General features: G+C 41.0%; 1 protein-coding gene across 1 annotated transcript in view; it reads right to left on the bottom strand.

Moving 5' to 3' along the window:
- Positions 1–212: 212 nt before the first annotated feature.
- EFCAB5 (EF-hand calcium binding domain 5) overlaps positions 213–14,180 on the bottom strand; it is a 181,928-nt gene continuing 167,960 nt past the window's right edge. Inside the window, exon 24 of the mRNA XM_025363693.1 lies at positions 213–831. Within this exon, the coding sequence (XP_025219478.1) occupies positions 641–831 (191 nt within the window). The 3' untranslated portion in view covers positions 213–640. The remainder of the gene's footprint in view (positions 832–14,180) is intronic.

The raw sequence follows: 14,180 nt of genomic DNA, 5'->3' as shown, positions 1-14,180 counted from the left end.
TCCATGAGTCATGGACATTTTCCCACAAGAATTTCTGTTCATTAAAATCACTTTTGAGTACCCCATAAATATGTACACCTACTATGTACCCACAAAAATTAAAAATTAATAAGTTAAAAATGACTTGAGTTGTTAAGGCAAGAGTAGGGGGAGCAGAGAGAGGGAAGAGGTGATGCTATAAGTCTTTGAAAAATTAGAAAAACAATTCTCAGTCCATTTCTTAAAAATCTTTATTATTTGGTATTCTTTTGGTTTATCTTTATTATTTGGTATTCTGTTTGGTATTCTTGTTTTCTAAATCCTCAGTTGTTACTTTGCACCTTATAAGAATGAAAAATAACTACTCAATCAACCATAACAGTTCCACAGCAGATACAAAGCTCAAACTGAAAGGAAGCTTTCAAATATATTCTATAACATACTTGAATACACTTGGCTATGGCTACCTTCGCTGGATATTTTTTGGCTAAATTTCTTCTTAGGTACCACTCTTCGGTTTAGAAAGTGCTGAGAAAAATGTTAGGAGCAGAAGACTTTTATGGGTACCCCTTTCCAGTGGAAAATATTTTATAGTTAACAAACAAAACTGAACATGAACAAAGGATCCTAAATACAGTACCAATTCCATTATCATTCATGATCACTTCTCTTGCAAACCTTCCCCTGGCATTTTTGCATACATATAATTGTCAGTCTTGGAGGGCAACGGGGGTGTAATAGAACTATTTAGTTTTTTGGTTATCTTCGTGAGAGCTGAACAGATGTGTATCCAGTGGTATAGATGTTCAATGACAACATTACCAAATTTCCATACTTCGGTTCGGGAATGACCTGCATCAGGAAGAAAAAAGTAAGAGTGGATAGTTTTACACTTCACTATTAAGATGATAAGTTCCAGTATTATGATTAAAGTTCATTAGATATGTTTTGAGTCAAAACCAAGCAGAATCTTGTATTTACAGGATTATGGATAAATTTTGGTGTAGTCATACAATGGAATACTTGACAGCAGTTAACAAAGAATTAGTTATTTGTATTCATGAATAAATCTCAAAATATTCAATAGAAAAAGTAAGTCATAGAATAATATGTACTTTTGGACACAATTAAACAGTTTTAAAACCTGCAAGATAGTATTATATTATTTATGGATTCATTAGCATATGGTAAAAATAGGACATCATGCATGAAACTAATACCAAATTCATGATAGTATTATCTCTAGGGAAAGACAAGAAGACAGTGGGATCGAGGAAGGATAGGAATCCTTAACTGTTCTTATAATGTTTTCTTTAGAAAGTCTAACTCAAACACAGTGTTAAGGTTGGATATAGAATATAGCTTCATAATGACTATGCAGGTGTTATTCTCTATACTTGCATGTTTGAAATGTTTTCTAATTAAAAATTATTTAAAGCTATGTAGTAACTGCACACCATTATATGTTTTAAGTTTTTAAAATTGAAAACTGTTAAACTGTCATTCATAAAAGTTGCTTTTTCCCAGGAGTCAGTGACTAATATTCAAATAGAATGGTCCAATGGAAAGACTATATAGAGTTGAACAGATGTGGGTTCTGTCCAATGGAAAGACTATCTAGAGTTTAACAGATCTTGGCTCTACACCAATGAGTTTTGTCACTTAACTGCTCTGAGCCTCAGTTTCTTCTCCCATAAAACAAAATTGGAAGAATTGTTTTTTCTTTTGAGACAGGGTCTTGCCCTGTCGCCCAGGCTGAAGTGCAGTGGCATGATCATGGCTCACTGCAGCCTCGACCTCCCATGCTCAGGTGATCCTCCCACTTCAGCCTCCCAAGTAGCTGGGACCAGAGGCTGAGAAAATATTTGTGAAGATCTGTCCCAGAGTAGTTGCTCAAAAATATTAACTATTAGCTGGGTGCGGTGACTCACACCTGTAATCCCAGCACACTGGGAGGCAGAGGTGGGTGGATCACTTGAGGTCAGGAGTTCGAGATCAGCCTGGCCAACATGGTGAAACCCCATCTCTACTAAAAATACAAAAATTAGCCAGGTGTGGTGGTGGGCACCTGTGATCCCAGCTACTCGGGAAGCTGAGGCAGGAGAATCACTTGAACCTGGGAAGTGGAGATTGCAGTGAACTGACATTGTGCCACTGCACTCCAGCCTGGGTGGCAGAGTGAGACTCCATTTCAAATAATAATAATAATAATAATAATAACTACCCCCTTTCTTTCAGATGCCTCTCACCTACAAGTCTGTTTTATTCATTTCTGTTATTCCTAGTGACTAACTCACTGCCTAACCCAATACATGTTTGCTGATTTGAGTAAACCATTTAGTTACAATTGAGTTCAAGCTTTATTATTTATTTATTTATAATTATAAATAAATAATTTATTCATTATCTTTAATCATAGAGACGGAGTATTGTTATGTTGCCCAGGCTAGTCTTGAACTTCTGGCCTCAAGCAATCCTCCCACCTAGGCCTCCTAAAGTGCTGGGATTACAGGCATGAGCCCCCGCACCTGGCTTTTTTTTTTTTAATTGAGCAAAAGCTTTTAAATATCAAGTCTTCCATCCAATAGCTTATTAACAGTAATGGCAATGATCTATTAGAATTGCTAAGCAGAACGTATTTTATTTTCTTGTCTTTTATCAACACAAAGGAACAAGATTCTCTGAATTAGGTTTAGCTGTCCTATGGTTTGGAAGGAACTATACAACAAAAGGTATACTACGGGATAGGAAAGGCACATAAAATGTGGAAAACTTTCACAAGTCTCAATTTTTATTTGAAGCTGACTTTAAAACGTGGATCCAATTAATTTTCTAAAATGCTCTGTTTTAACGCACACATATGCTTACACACACACCACCCTGGCATTGTCTTTTCTCATTCAATTGTAAGTCTTCAATAAATGTTAAACTGAAACATTAAATTAAGGAATAATGAATTAGGTATTTCAAATACTAAACGTCTTTCCAGATTATAGCTCAGTAACATTAGAGAGAATTAGGAATAAAAACAAAAACAGGTGCTGCTCATGAGATCACAATTCATTTTATGGGCAACACTAGACCAATCGACATACGTACTTAAAATATTGAAGGTGCATTTGTTTTACAATTCTTTTCTCTTTTCTTTCTTTTTTTTTTTTTTTCTGAGATGGAGTCTCACTCTGTTGCCCAGGCTGGAGTGCAGTGGCACCTTGTGGGCTCACTGCAACCTCTATCTCCTGAGTTCAAGCAATTTTCCTGCTTCAGCCTTCCAAGTAGCTGGGATTACAGGCGCCTACCACCACGTCTGGCTAATTTTTATATTTTTAGTAGAGACGGAGTTTCATCATGTTGGTCAGGCTGGTCTCGAACTCCTGACCTCAGATGATCTGCCCGCCTCAGCCTCCCAAAGTGCTGGGATTACAGGCATGAGCAACCGCGCCCGGCCAATTCATCTCTCTTTCTATGAATTAGTTTCCTGGAAACCCTACAAGGTAAATGACACAGGTTTCTAAAGATAGTCTTAATGTCTCAATGATATGAAGCTAAATAAAATAAAATTCAACCTAGGACACTCCTAAAAGTCCTAATTTTCGGAGACAGAACAGCTCTGCTGCTCCCCTCAGCTTTTCTTCCGCCCTTCCGTAATGCCCATGAAGAGCTCTGTTCCTTTGACCCCTGCCACAGTGGTCTTATCTGAACATCCACATGAGCAGACACCCATCTGCAGCCATTATTAAGCTAGTCGCCATCTCCATGGTGATTCAACGACACGAGGATGGTGAGCGAGGTCGCTCTCTTTCACAAGACCCTGTTGCTTATTTCCTGTCTTATTGTTACCGAGACAGAAGCTCCGAAAGTGTCTGGACGGTGGTTCCTGTTTCCCTGTCCTTTCCAGAGGTTGATGCGTTAACGACCTGCTCTAATGATTCCTCTAATGAGCCTCCAGCGCTCTGCTGGGTTCCCTATTAACGGTTGAGTGCTACTGCCCTCTTGTGGTAGATGCATGCCAGATCTTTGCAGCTTGGCCCACGACAGACCCCACTCACACAGACTTAGTAATTTTTTCAAGCAGATAAACGCTTCTTTTATAACCATAGAAATAACGCTTTTTTTTTTTTTGCTTTGCTTTGGAAAAGTGTATAGTAAATTATATGAATACATCTAATGTATAGAGAATACTGGGTCGACCTTTGAGTCTATTTATGGACATTAGTTCAGAAACATGATATTTTTGTAGGTTCTAGTTTAATCAAACTTTTAATTACACAGTGAATTCATTATGCTGGGAACACTGGGCTATAGTAGGATATTTCTGAATTAAAACTCTATTTATGGATCTCTGCTTTTAACACTGGATTAATAAAATTAAATCTTTTGGGAATGATGGATAATTAGCATAGATGGGCAAAGCAAAAAGAAAGAAGTACTTAAGCTTCAAGTACAAAAGCTAAAATGTAACTGCTCCTTTCAACTAACAATCCAAGATCAGCTGCATTTTTTGCTGTTCCTCTTCTTCATTAGTTCTCTTAGTTTTCGTTCTCATTTCTATTGCTTCACATACCCCAAGTCACTCCTTAATATTACAGCCACACACAATGAACTGAAGGTCCCTGCAGCAATAGAAGGGTATATGTATGCAAATTTCTTTTCTTTTCTTTTTTAGACGGAGTTTTGCTCTTGTCATCCAGCCTGGAGTGCAATGGTGCGATCTTGGCTCACTGCAACCTCTGCCTCCCGGGTTCAAGCCATTCTCCTGCCTCAGCCTCCCAAGTAGTTGGGATTACAGGCTTGCACCACCAGACCTGGCTAATTTTTTTGTATTATTAGCAGAGATGGTGTTTCACCACGTTGGCCAGGCTGGTCTTGAACTTCTGACTTCAGGTGATCCACCTGCCTTGGCCTCCCAAAGTGCTGAGATTGCAGGCGTGAGCCACCGTGCCCGGTCATGTATGCAAATTTCAATCAGTTTTTTTGTAGGCAGGAGAACTTACATCTGCCATGGCAATCAGGCACTTAATATGTCATTGTTAATTTAATGTGGTCCCAAAGGCACTGTAGGGTACTGCCTCCCAGATTTATCAGGAAAAATATCAGTGTTACATGGGGAGTTAAAAACACATTTTTCTCGAGTAATCGAAGTTTGGGGGGAAGTTTGTTCCAGGATGAATGCTGGAATCAGTTTCATTCCCATTGCAAGCATATTTCTGTACAATGTCACAAGCATAATTTCTATACAATATCACATAATTTCTGTACAATATCACATGTAGTGGCTTTTTTAATGATGTAGCTATAAATCAAGTCATGTGTAAATTGAAATCAATGCAAATTATATTTACAAAATTCATAGTTTAATGTAGTGGCCTCCAAGCTCTTTTGATCATGTACCTCTATCAGTAACAAACACTGAGCATGTGACCCCATATATATATATATATATATATATATATATATATATATATTTATTTATATTTATAAATTATTTATTTTAAAACATTTTAAACAAAAAAGTAGAAATTAACAATGAGTTAAAAACATTATAAAGAAAAGTCCTTTGGTGGGGTGCAGTGGCTCACGCCTGTAATCCCAACACTTGGGAGGCCAAGGCAGGTGGATTGCTTGAGTCCTGGAGTTCAAGACCAGCCTGGGCAACATGGTCTGTCTCTACAAAAAATACAAAAATTAGCCAGGCAAGGTGGTGTGGGCCTCTAGTGTCAGCTACTAGGGAGGCTCAGGTGGGAGGAGGGAGAATTACCTGAGCCTGAGAGGGAGAGGTTGCAGTAAGGCAAGATCGTGCCACTGCACTTCAGCCTGGGTGACAGAGTGAGACCCTGTCTCCAAAAAAAGAAAGAAAGAAAAAAAGAAAAGTCCTTAGTCCTTTGGTATTTTTCTTTCTGTCTGTCTGTCAGTGTCTCAACAGAATCATCTTTGATATTTTTCTTGCACCCCAGAGATAGTTTTTAAAAAAATCTTCTGGGGTGCTTGCACTTAACTTTGGAGACCACCAAGTTAAAATATGAAAGAAATTGAATGAATAATGCTTTTCTAGATGATTAACATGCATTCAATTTTGCTACATCTGAAATTCCTACTAAGACTAATGTAAAGGAAAAGAAAGAAGAAAAGAAAAAGAAAAAGAAGACATAGGAACTGGGCATGGTGACTCATGCCTGTAATCCCAGCTACTCAGGAGGCTGAGGCAGGAGAATCACCTAAGCCCAGGAGTTCAAGGTTACAGTGAGCCATGATCACACCACTGCACTCCAGCCTGGGTGACAGAGACAGACCCAGCCTCTATAATTAATTAATTAATTAAAGAAGACATAAAACACAATGATAGAAAGATCAGGAAAAAAGAAGCACCAATATTTAATTCCTATTCCTGTCCTCTCAAAGTCCCAACAACTTCCTCTCCCATCCTCACTCTGGCTGATGACTCTGCTTTGAGCTTCACTGTAAGATTGACACAAGCAGAAGGCAACTTCTGTAGACTCCCACCAACACACCTACCCCCTCACTCTCATCTGCACCTATGTTCTCTATCCTCTTGCTGTCTTACGCCAATTCCTCCCTTGGTGCGGTAGATCCAGGGTAGTCAAGTAATTCATTGTCCAAATTGGTACACTTGAGAAAGAAAGAGGATGCTAACTGGAGAAGTCACCAGAACAACAAGCAAAAACTTGGGCTGTTCCAAGGTAAATATAGAATGTATGGTTACTCCAACAACAGCCCATCCTCTCTCATGTGCTTGAGGACATTGCTACAGGAATTCTCTATCTTCAACATTGTTAACTTCTTGCTCTCTACAGGATTTCCCATCAGAATCAAACCTACTGTTATCTTTCCCATCTGAGAAACAAAACAAAACCTTGACCCCATTGTCTCCTCCAGTTACCACACCATTTCTTTGCTCCCCTTCGTGGCAAAACATTCAGAATTGTCTCTACTCAGTGTTCCCACCGAGACTTTCCTCCCTTTGCCAATCATCTATTCGCCAACCAGTCTCGATTTTGTATCTCCAGCTTAGACCTTTCTCCAAAACTCCAGATTTATTTAACCATCTACATATTCACATCTCTACTTCCATATCTAATAGATATCTCAAACTCAGCATATCAAAATCTGAACACTTCATCTCCCCCGACCAAAGCCTGCTCCACCTACATGTTCTCCATCTCAGCTAATGGTAACTCCATCCTTCCAAACCATGAAGTCAGTCTTGGCTCCTCTGTTTCTTTCTCATTTCACACTCAAACTGTCAAGATATATTTTGACCCTGCCTCTCAAATATATATAATATGACAACTTTTCACCATTTCCACTGGTACACTCCTCATCTCTCATCCGGATTCCTGCAACAGCTCCTCTAGTTGGTCTCTCTGCATCTCTTCTTGACCTCCAAAGTGTCTTCTAATTATAGAAGCAGGGCGATCCTTTTAAAACACAGGTCATATCATTCCTCTGCTGAAAACCTTGCAATGGCTCTACTTCACTGGGTGTTGTGGCTCATGCCTGTAATTCCACACTTTGGAGGATAAGGCAGGAGGATGACCATAAGCCATAAAATCAAGACATTATGATAGTCTTCAAGACCTTAATTGATTCAGTCCTCCATTACCTCCTGAACTCATCTCCTTACTTACCTCCCGTTCTCTGACCCTGCTGCTGACACAGTGGCCTTCTTGTTGCTATTTGAACACACTGGTTGTTCCTGCCTTAGGGCCTTTGCTTTGGCTGTTTTCTCTGCCTGGAATACTCTTTTTCTTTTCTTAGGATACAATATCATCAAGCAACACCTGGAATATTCCTTCTACATTCATATGGATGATTCCCTCGCTTCCTTCACATCTTTGCTTAAATCTCACTTTTTTTTTTTTTTTTTTTTTTTTTTTTTGAGACGGAGTCTCACTTTGTCACCCAGGTTGGAGCGCAGTGGCGTGATCTTGGTTCACTGCAACCTCCGCCTCCTGGGTTGGAACAGTTCTCCTGCCTCAGCCTCCTGAGTAGCTGGGATGACAGGTGCCTGCCACCATGCCCAGCTAATTTTTGTATTTTTAGTAGAGATGGGGTTTTGCATGTTGGCCAGGCTGGTCTTGAACTCCCGACCTCAGGTGAGCCATCCACCTCAGCCTCTCAAGAGTGCTGGAATTACAGGCATGAGCCACCGTGCCCAGCCTAAATCTCACCTTCTTGATAAGGCCTACCTGACTTCTCTATTTAAATTTTCAGCCCGTGCCTCCTCCCTGCCTCCCACCTTTGCATCCACCGCCTTACTCTACTTTGCTTTTCTCCCCCATAGCACTTATTTTCTACCATAGTATATAATTTATTACGTTTATTGCTTATCCTCTGCTCTCCCCTTTAGAATGTAAGCTTCTTGAGGGCAGGAATCTTGGTCTATGTCATTCACTACTGTACCCTAGGAACCTAGAACAGGGCCTGTCACATGGATAGCACTGAGATAATTTTAGTTGAGTGAAAGACAGAACAACAAAATTTGGGAAATATAAAGCGGGTGAAGAAGTGGTAACAGACAGGAGAAAACTGGAATCCTAAATCAGCAGTGGAGAAAACCTAGAACCAACCGTCTAGATATCCCAGAATCCTCAAAGGGTTCAGAAGGGTTTGTTGAAGTTGTTTAGGAAAAAGGAGAGAAAATATAGGGATTTTTAAGACTAAATCTGGGAGATCCAATGTCTGAATAATAGGAATCCCAAAGAGTGAATACAGAAAAAAGAGGGCAGGGCCACCACCAGCGTTATAGGTCACCTTGGTGTAAAGGTGAGGAAAACACACCTACTGTGAGGGAATGCATCCTGTGGGCACAGAGCTTGGTGAATGAAAAAGATGCTCCTCCTCCAAGCAGATGTAGCTTCAGGTTAAGGCACACAGTCTAGTGAATGGAATCCGGGATACATTTTGGCCCCCACCCACCTCCTCAGCAGAGCACCTTTGTGCAGTGTACAAATTGCACGGCTGTAAGTAGCAGTCTTCATGCCACGGAGGAAATCATCCAGCACTTAACAACCTAGATTTCACAATTGAAAAAAGCCCAGCCAGTACACTGATCAATTGATGAAAACAGACCCATAAAAAGGCATATCATTATGAAATTTTTGCAACTTTGGGGATGAAGGGATGATTCTACAGCTTCTGGAGAGAGATAAAACAAAGAAAGGTCACACCGATTTAGAAAGGCTTCAGACTTCTTAACAGCAACCTTTGCCTTTTTTTTTTTTTTTAAGAGATTAAGTCTCACTTTGTTGCCCAGACTGGAGTGCAGTGGCATGATCATGGCCCACTGCAGCCTTAACTGGGTTCAGCTTCTTGAGTAGCTGGAACTACAGGCATGTGCCACCACACTTGGCAAAGTTTTTCATTTTTTTTGTGGGGACAGGGTCTCACTATGTTGCCCAGGCTGTCAACAGCAATCTTTAAAGTTGGATGACAATGGAGTCTTTTCCACAAAAAGTTAAACATAGAGTTACCATATGTTTGCACTCCAAAGGTATATACACAAGAGAGCTGAAAATACATGTTTACACAAAAACTTACAAACAAATGTTAATGGAGGCATAATTTCAGTAGCCAAAAAGTGGAAACAACCTACAGGTGCATCAACTGATGGGTGAATAAACAGAATGTGTTCTATCATAGAATATTATTCAGCCACACACACAAAAATGAAGTACTGATACAAGCTAGAACATAGATGGACCTTGAAAACATTATGCTGGGTGAAAGAAGCCAGATACAAAAGGTTACGTATTGTGTGATTCCATTTATATGAAATGTCCAGAATAGGCAAATCCGTAGAGACAGAAAGCAGATGAGTGGCTCCCAGGAGCTAGAGGGAGAGGAAAGAAGGAGTGACTGCTAATGGGTACAGCGTTTCTATTGGGGTGATGAAAATGTTTTAAAATTAGATAGTGGTGATAATTGCACAATCTGGGATATATATTCAAAACCACTAAATTCTACACTTTAAAATGTACAAAGAGTGAAATTTATGGCATGTGAATTATGTCTCAGTTTTTTAAAAAGACAGTGGAAAGGCAGGTGCGGTGGCAGCACTCCTGTAGTACTGTAGTAGCTACTTGGGAGGCTGAGGTGGAAGGATAGCTTAAGCCCAGGAGTATTTTTTTAATTTTTCTGTAGACAGGGTCTCGTTCTGTGGCCAGGCTGGAGTGCAGTGGTGCAAACATGGCTCACTGCAGCCTCAACCTCCTGGGTTCAAGCGATCCTCCCATCTCAGCTCTCCTGAGTAGCTGGAACTACAGGCACATGCCACTACTCCCAGCTTTTTTTTTTTTTTTTCAAGTTTTTTGTAGAGACAGGGTCTCACTATGTTGCCCAAGCTGGTCTTGAACTCCTGGGCTCAAGCAATCGGCCCACCTCAGCCTCCCAAAGTGCTGGGATTACAGGCATGAGCCACTGTGCCTGGCAAACCCTGGAGTTTTGAGTCCAGCCTGGGCAATACAGCAAGACCCCGTCTGTTAAAAATATATAAAACCTGGCCAGACACGGAGGCTCACGCCTGTAATCCCAGCACTTTGGGAGGCTGAGATGGGTGGATCACCTGAGGTCAAGAGTTCGAAACCAGCCTGGCCAACACGGCAAAACCCCATCTGTACTACAAATCCAAAAAAAAATAGCAAGGCGTAGTGGCAGGCGCCTGTAATCCCAGCTACTCAGGAGGCTGAGGTAGGAGAATTGCTAGAACCCTGGGGGTGGAGGTTGCAGTGAGCCAAGATCACACCACTGCACTCCAGCCTGGGTGACAGAGTGAGACTATATCTCAAAAAAAAAAAAGTATATATATAAAAAATATATATGTATTAAAAATATTATTTTAAATATCTATTTTATTTATATATAATTTATTATATATTATTTATTTATATATTTTATTATTTATTTATAGATTAAACAATATGTATTTTATTTAAAATATATATAAATAAAAATGTAAAAAGACAATAGAGCAATGTCTTCAAAATTATCTTCCACAGCAAAGTAGAAATCAAGTGTGAGGACTGAATAAAAACATCTTCAAAAACGAAAGGTCTCAAAAAATTTACCACTTACACACTCTTTCTCAGAAAACTACCGGAGACGTGTTACCTGAAAACAAGGGACTAGACCAAGAATGACGAAGAGAATGGCAAATTAAATTCCTACAATAGGGGCGAAGTGAATCTCAGGAAGGCAGCTGAGTAGCAGATCTGGGGGCAGGGGAAAGACTTTAGATAGAGAAAGAATTGAGGCCTGGGTATGGTGGCTCACGTCTGTAATCCCAGCACTTTGGGAGGCCGAGGCGGGAGAATCCCTTGAGGTCAGGAGTTCAAGACTAGCCTGGTAATATAGTGAGACACCCACCTCTACAAAAATAAACAAAATTAGTTGGGCGTGATGGCATGCGCCTATGGTCCCAGCTACTTGGAAATCTGAGCCAGGAGGATTGCTTGAACCAGGGAGGTTGAGGCTGCAGTGAGCTGTGATTGTGGCACTGCACTCCAGCCTGGGTGATAGAGTGAGGCCCTGTCTCAAAACACAAAACAAAACAAAACAAAAACAGAGGAATTGAGATCTCTAGAAGAGATGGCTTTGGGAAAAGAAAATAAATTAGACCTAATAAATTACCTGATAGAACTATCTTATGGGAGAGACAAACGGAAGGGGTGGGAATTATCAAGAACTACAAATAAAACTAAGAAAGTTTAAAAATAAAAGACAGGCCAGGCGTGGTGGCTCAAGCCTGTAATCCCAGCACTTTGGGAGGCTGAGACGGGTGGATCACGAAGTCAGGAGATCGAGACCATCCTGGCTAACCCAGTGAAACCCCGTCTCTACTAAAAAATACAAAAAAAGCTAGCCGGGCGAGGTGGCAGGTGCCTGTAGTCCCAGCTACTTGGGAGGCTGAGGCAGGAGAATGGCATAAACCCAGGAGGCGGAGCTTGCAGTGAGCTGAGATCCGGCCACTGCACTCCAGCCTGGGTGACAGAGCGAGACTCCGTCTCAAAAAAATAAAAATAAAAAATAAAATAAAATAAAAGACAATTATTTACTTCAGGAAAAACAAAAAAGATGAGGAATCAAAATATGCTACAATCCTACAATTTTGCATAGGCAAAATCATGTAAACATTGCATCTTTATTTAACCCCAAATTATAAATACAACTATATTGGGAGGATGGGGTAAGAGAATAGTGGCATAACAGAACGAAATCTTCATTTTTAATCAGAGGAAATTGACTGATAAGGTTTAAAATTGATGAATCAAAAGATAGCAATATGTGCATAATAGAAATAGATGTGCAAATGCCAAGAAGAAAGAGTGAAAGGACAAAACACAGTTGCCTCTGGCGAGGGGGACTGAAGAGAATGAAAGAGAAGATATACGCTAGTGACTCTTTTTAGGCTTTTAGTTCTATGTGACCTTTTCTTTTTTTTTTTTTTTTTTTTTTTGAGACGGAGTCTCGCTCTGTCGCCCAGGCTGGAGTACAGTGGCCGGATCTCAGCTCACTGCAAGCTCCGCCTCCCGGGTTTACGCCATTCTCCTGCCTCAGCCTCCCGAGTAGCTGGGACTACAGGCGCCCGCCACCTCGCCCGGCTAGTTTTTTGTATTTTTTAGTAGAGACGGGGTTTCACTGTGTTAGCCAAGATGGTCTCGATCTCCTGACCTCGTGATCCGCCTGTCTCGGCCCCCCCGAGACTGCCTCAGCCTCCCAAAGTGGTAGGATTACAGGTGTGAGCCACTGCGCCTGGCCTTCATGAATCATTTTAGAATGTTTTATTGTGGATCTTTTTATTATGATAAAGTATTATAAAATGACTGCTTCCCTCCTTTATGCAATGTTTTGTTTACATGTGGTTTTGTTATGCCACATAAAACAATGAGTGGTAAAAACCAAAAAAATAAATTTATGTTTATTTATTTATTTATTTTTATTTTTATTTTTTTTGGAGACGGAGTCTTGCTCTGTCGCCCAGGCTGGAGTGCAGTGGCCGGATCTCAGCTCACTGCAAGCTCCGCCTCCCGGGTTTACGCCATTCTCCTGCCTCAGCCTCCCGAGTAGCTGGGACTACAGGCGCCCGCCACCTCGCCCAGCTAGTTTTTTGTATTTTTTAGTAGAGACGGGGTTTCACCGTGTTAGCCAGGATGGTCTCGATCTCCTGACCTCGTGATCCGCCCGTCTCGGCCTCCCAAAGTGCTGGGATTACAGGCTTGAGCCACCGCGCCCGGCCAATGTGACCTTTTCAAGTGCTTTAATAAAAAAATTTAAAGCTGGCGCAGTGGCTCATGCCTGTAATCCCAGCACTTTGGGAGGCTGAGGCAGGCGGATCATCTGAGCTCGGGAGTTTGAGATCAGTCCAACCAACATGGAGAAACCCTGTCTCTACTAAAAATACAAAATTAGCTGGGCATGGTGGCACATGCCTGTAATCCCGGCTACTTGGGAGGCTGAGGCAGGAGAATCGCTGGAACTCAGGAGGCCGAGGTTGTGGTGAGCCGAGATCGTGCCACTGCACTCCAGCCTGGGCCACAAGAGCGAAACTCCGTCTCAAAAAAAAAAAAAAGAGTGTGTATATATATATTATATATATACATAAAATATCTATTTTTTATATTTATATATATATATATATATGCCTGTAATCCCAGCACTTTGGGAGCCGTGGTGGGTGCATCACCTGAGGTCAGGAGTTCGAGACCAGCCTGGCCAAGTGGTGCAACCCTGCCTCTACTAAAAATACAAAAATTAGCCAAGCGTGGTAGTGCACACCTATAGTCCCAGCTACTCAGGCAGGAGAATCTCTTGAACCTGGGAGGCAGAGATTGCAGTGAGCTGAGGTTGGGCCACTGCGCTCCAGCCTGAGTGACAGAGCAAGACTCTATCTCAAAAAAAAAAAAAAAATATATATATATATATACACACACACACACACACACACACACACACACACACACATATATATAATATTTATATCCTTTCAGGATAAAAGACAGTTTTAACAGCCACTAAAATTTTTAAAAAATGAGTATCAAATTAAATAGAAAACTGTTCTTATTAATTTCTACAGTCGGTGTCCACTATGTCACCCAGGCTGGAGTGCAGTGCTATTCACAGGCACCATCATTGTGCACTACAGCCTTGAACTTCTGGCCCCAAACAATCCTTGTGCCTCAGCTTCC

Source organism: Theropithecus gelada, chromosome 16, assembly GCF_003255815.1.
Source record: "Theropithecus gelada isolate Dixy chromosome 16, Tgel_1.0, whole genome shotgun sequence".
NCBI lineage: Eukaryota > Metazoa > Chordata > Mammalia > Primates > Cercopithecidae > Theropithecus > Theropithecus gelada.
Note: the sequence above shows the minus strand (reverse complement) of the source record. Positions and strands in the feature narration are given on the sequence as shown.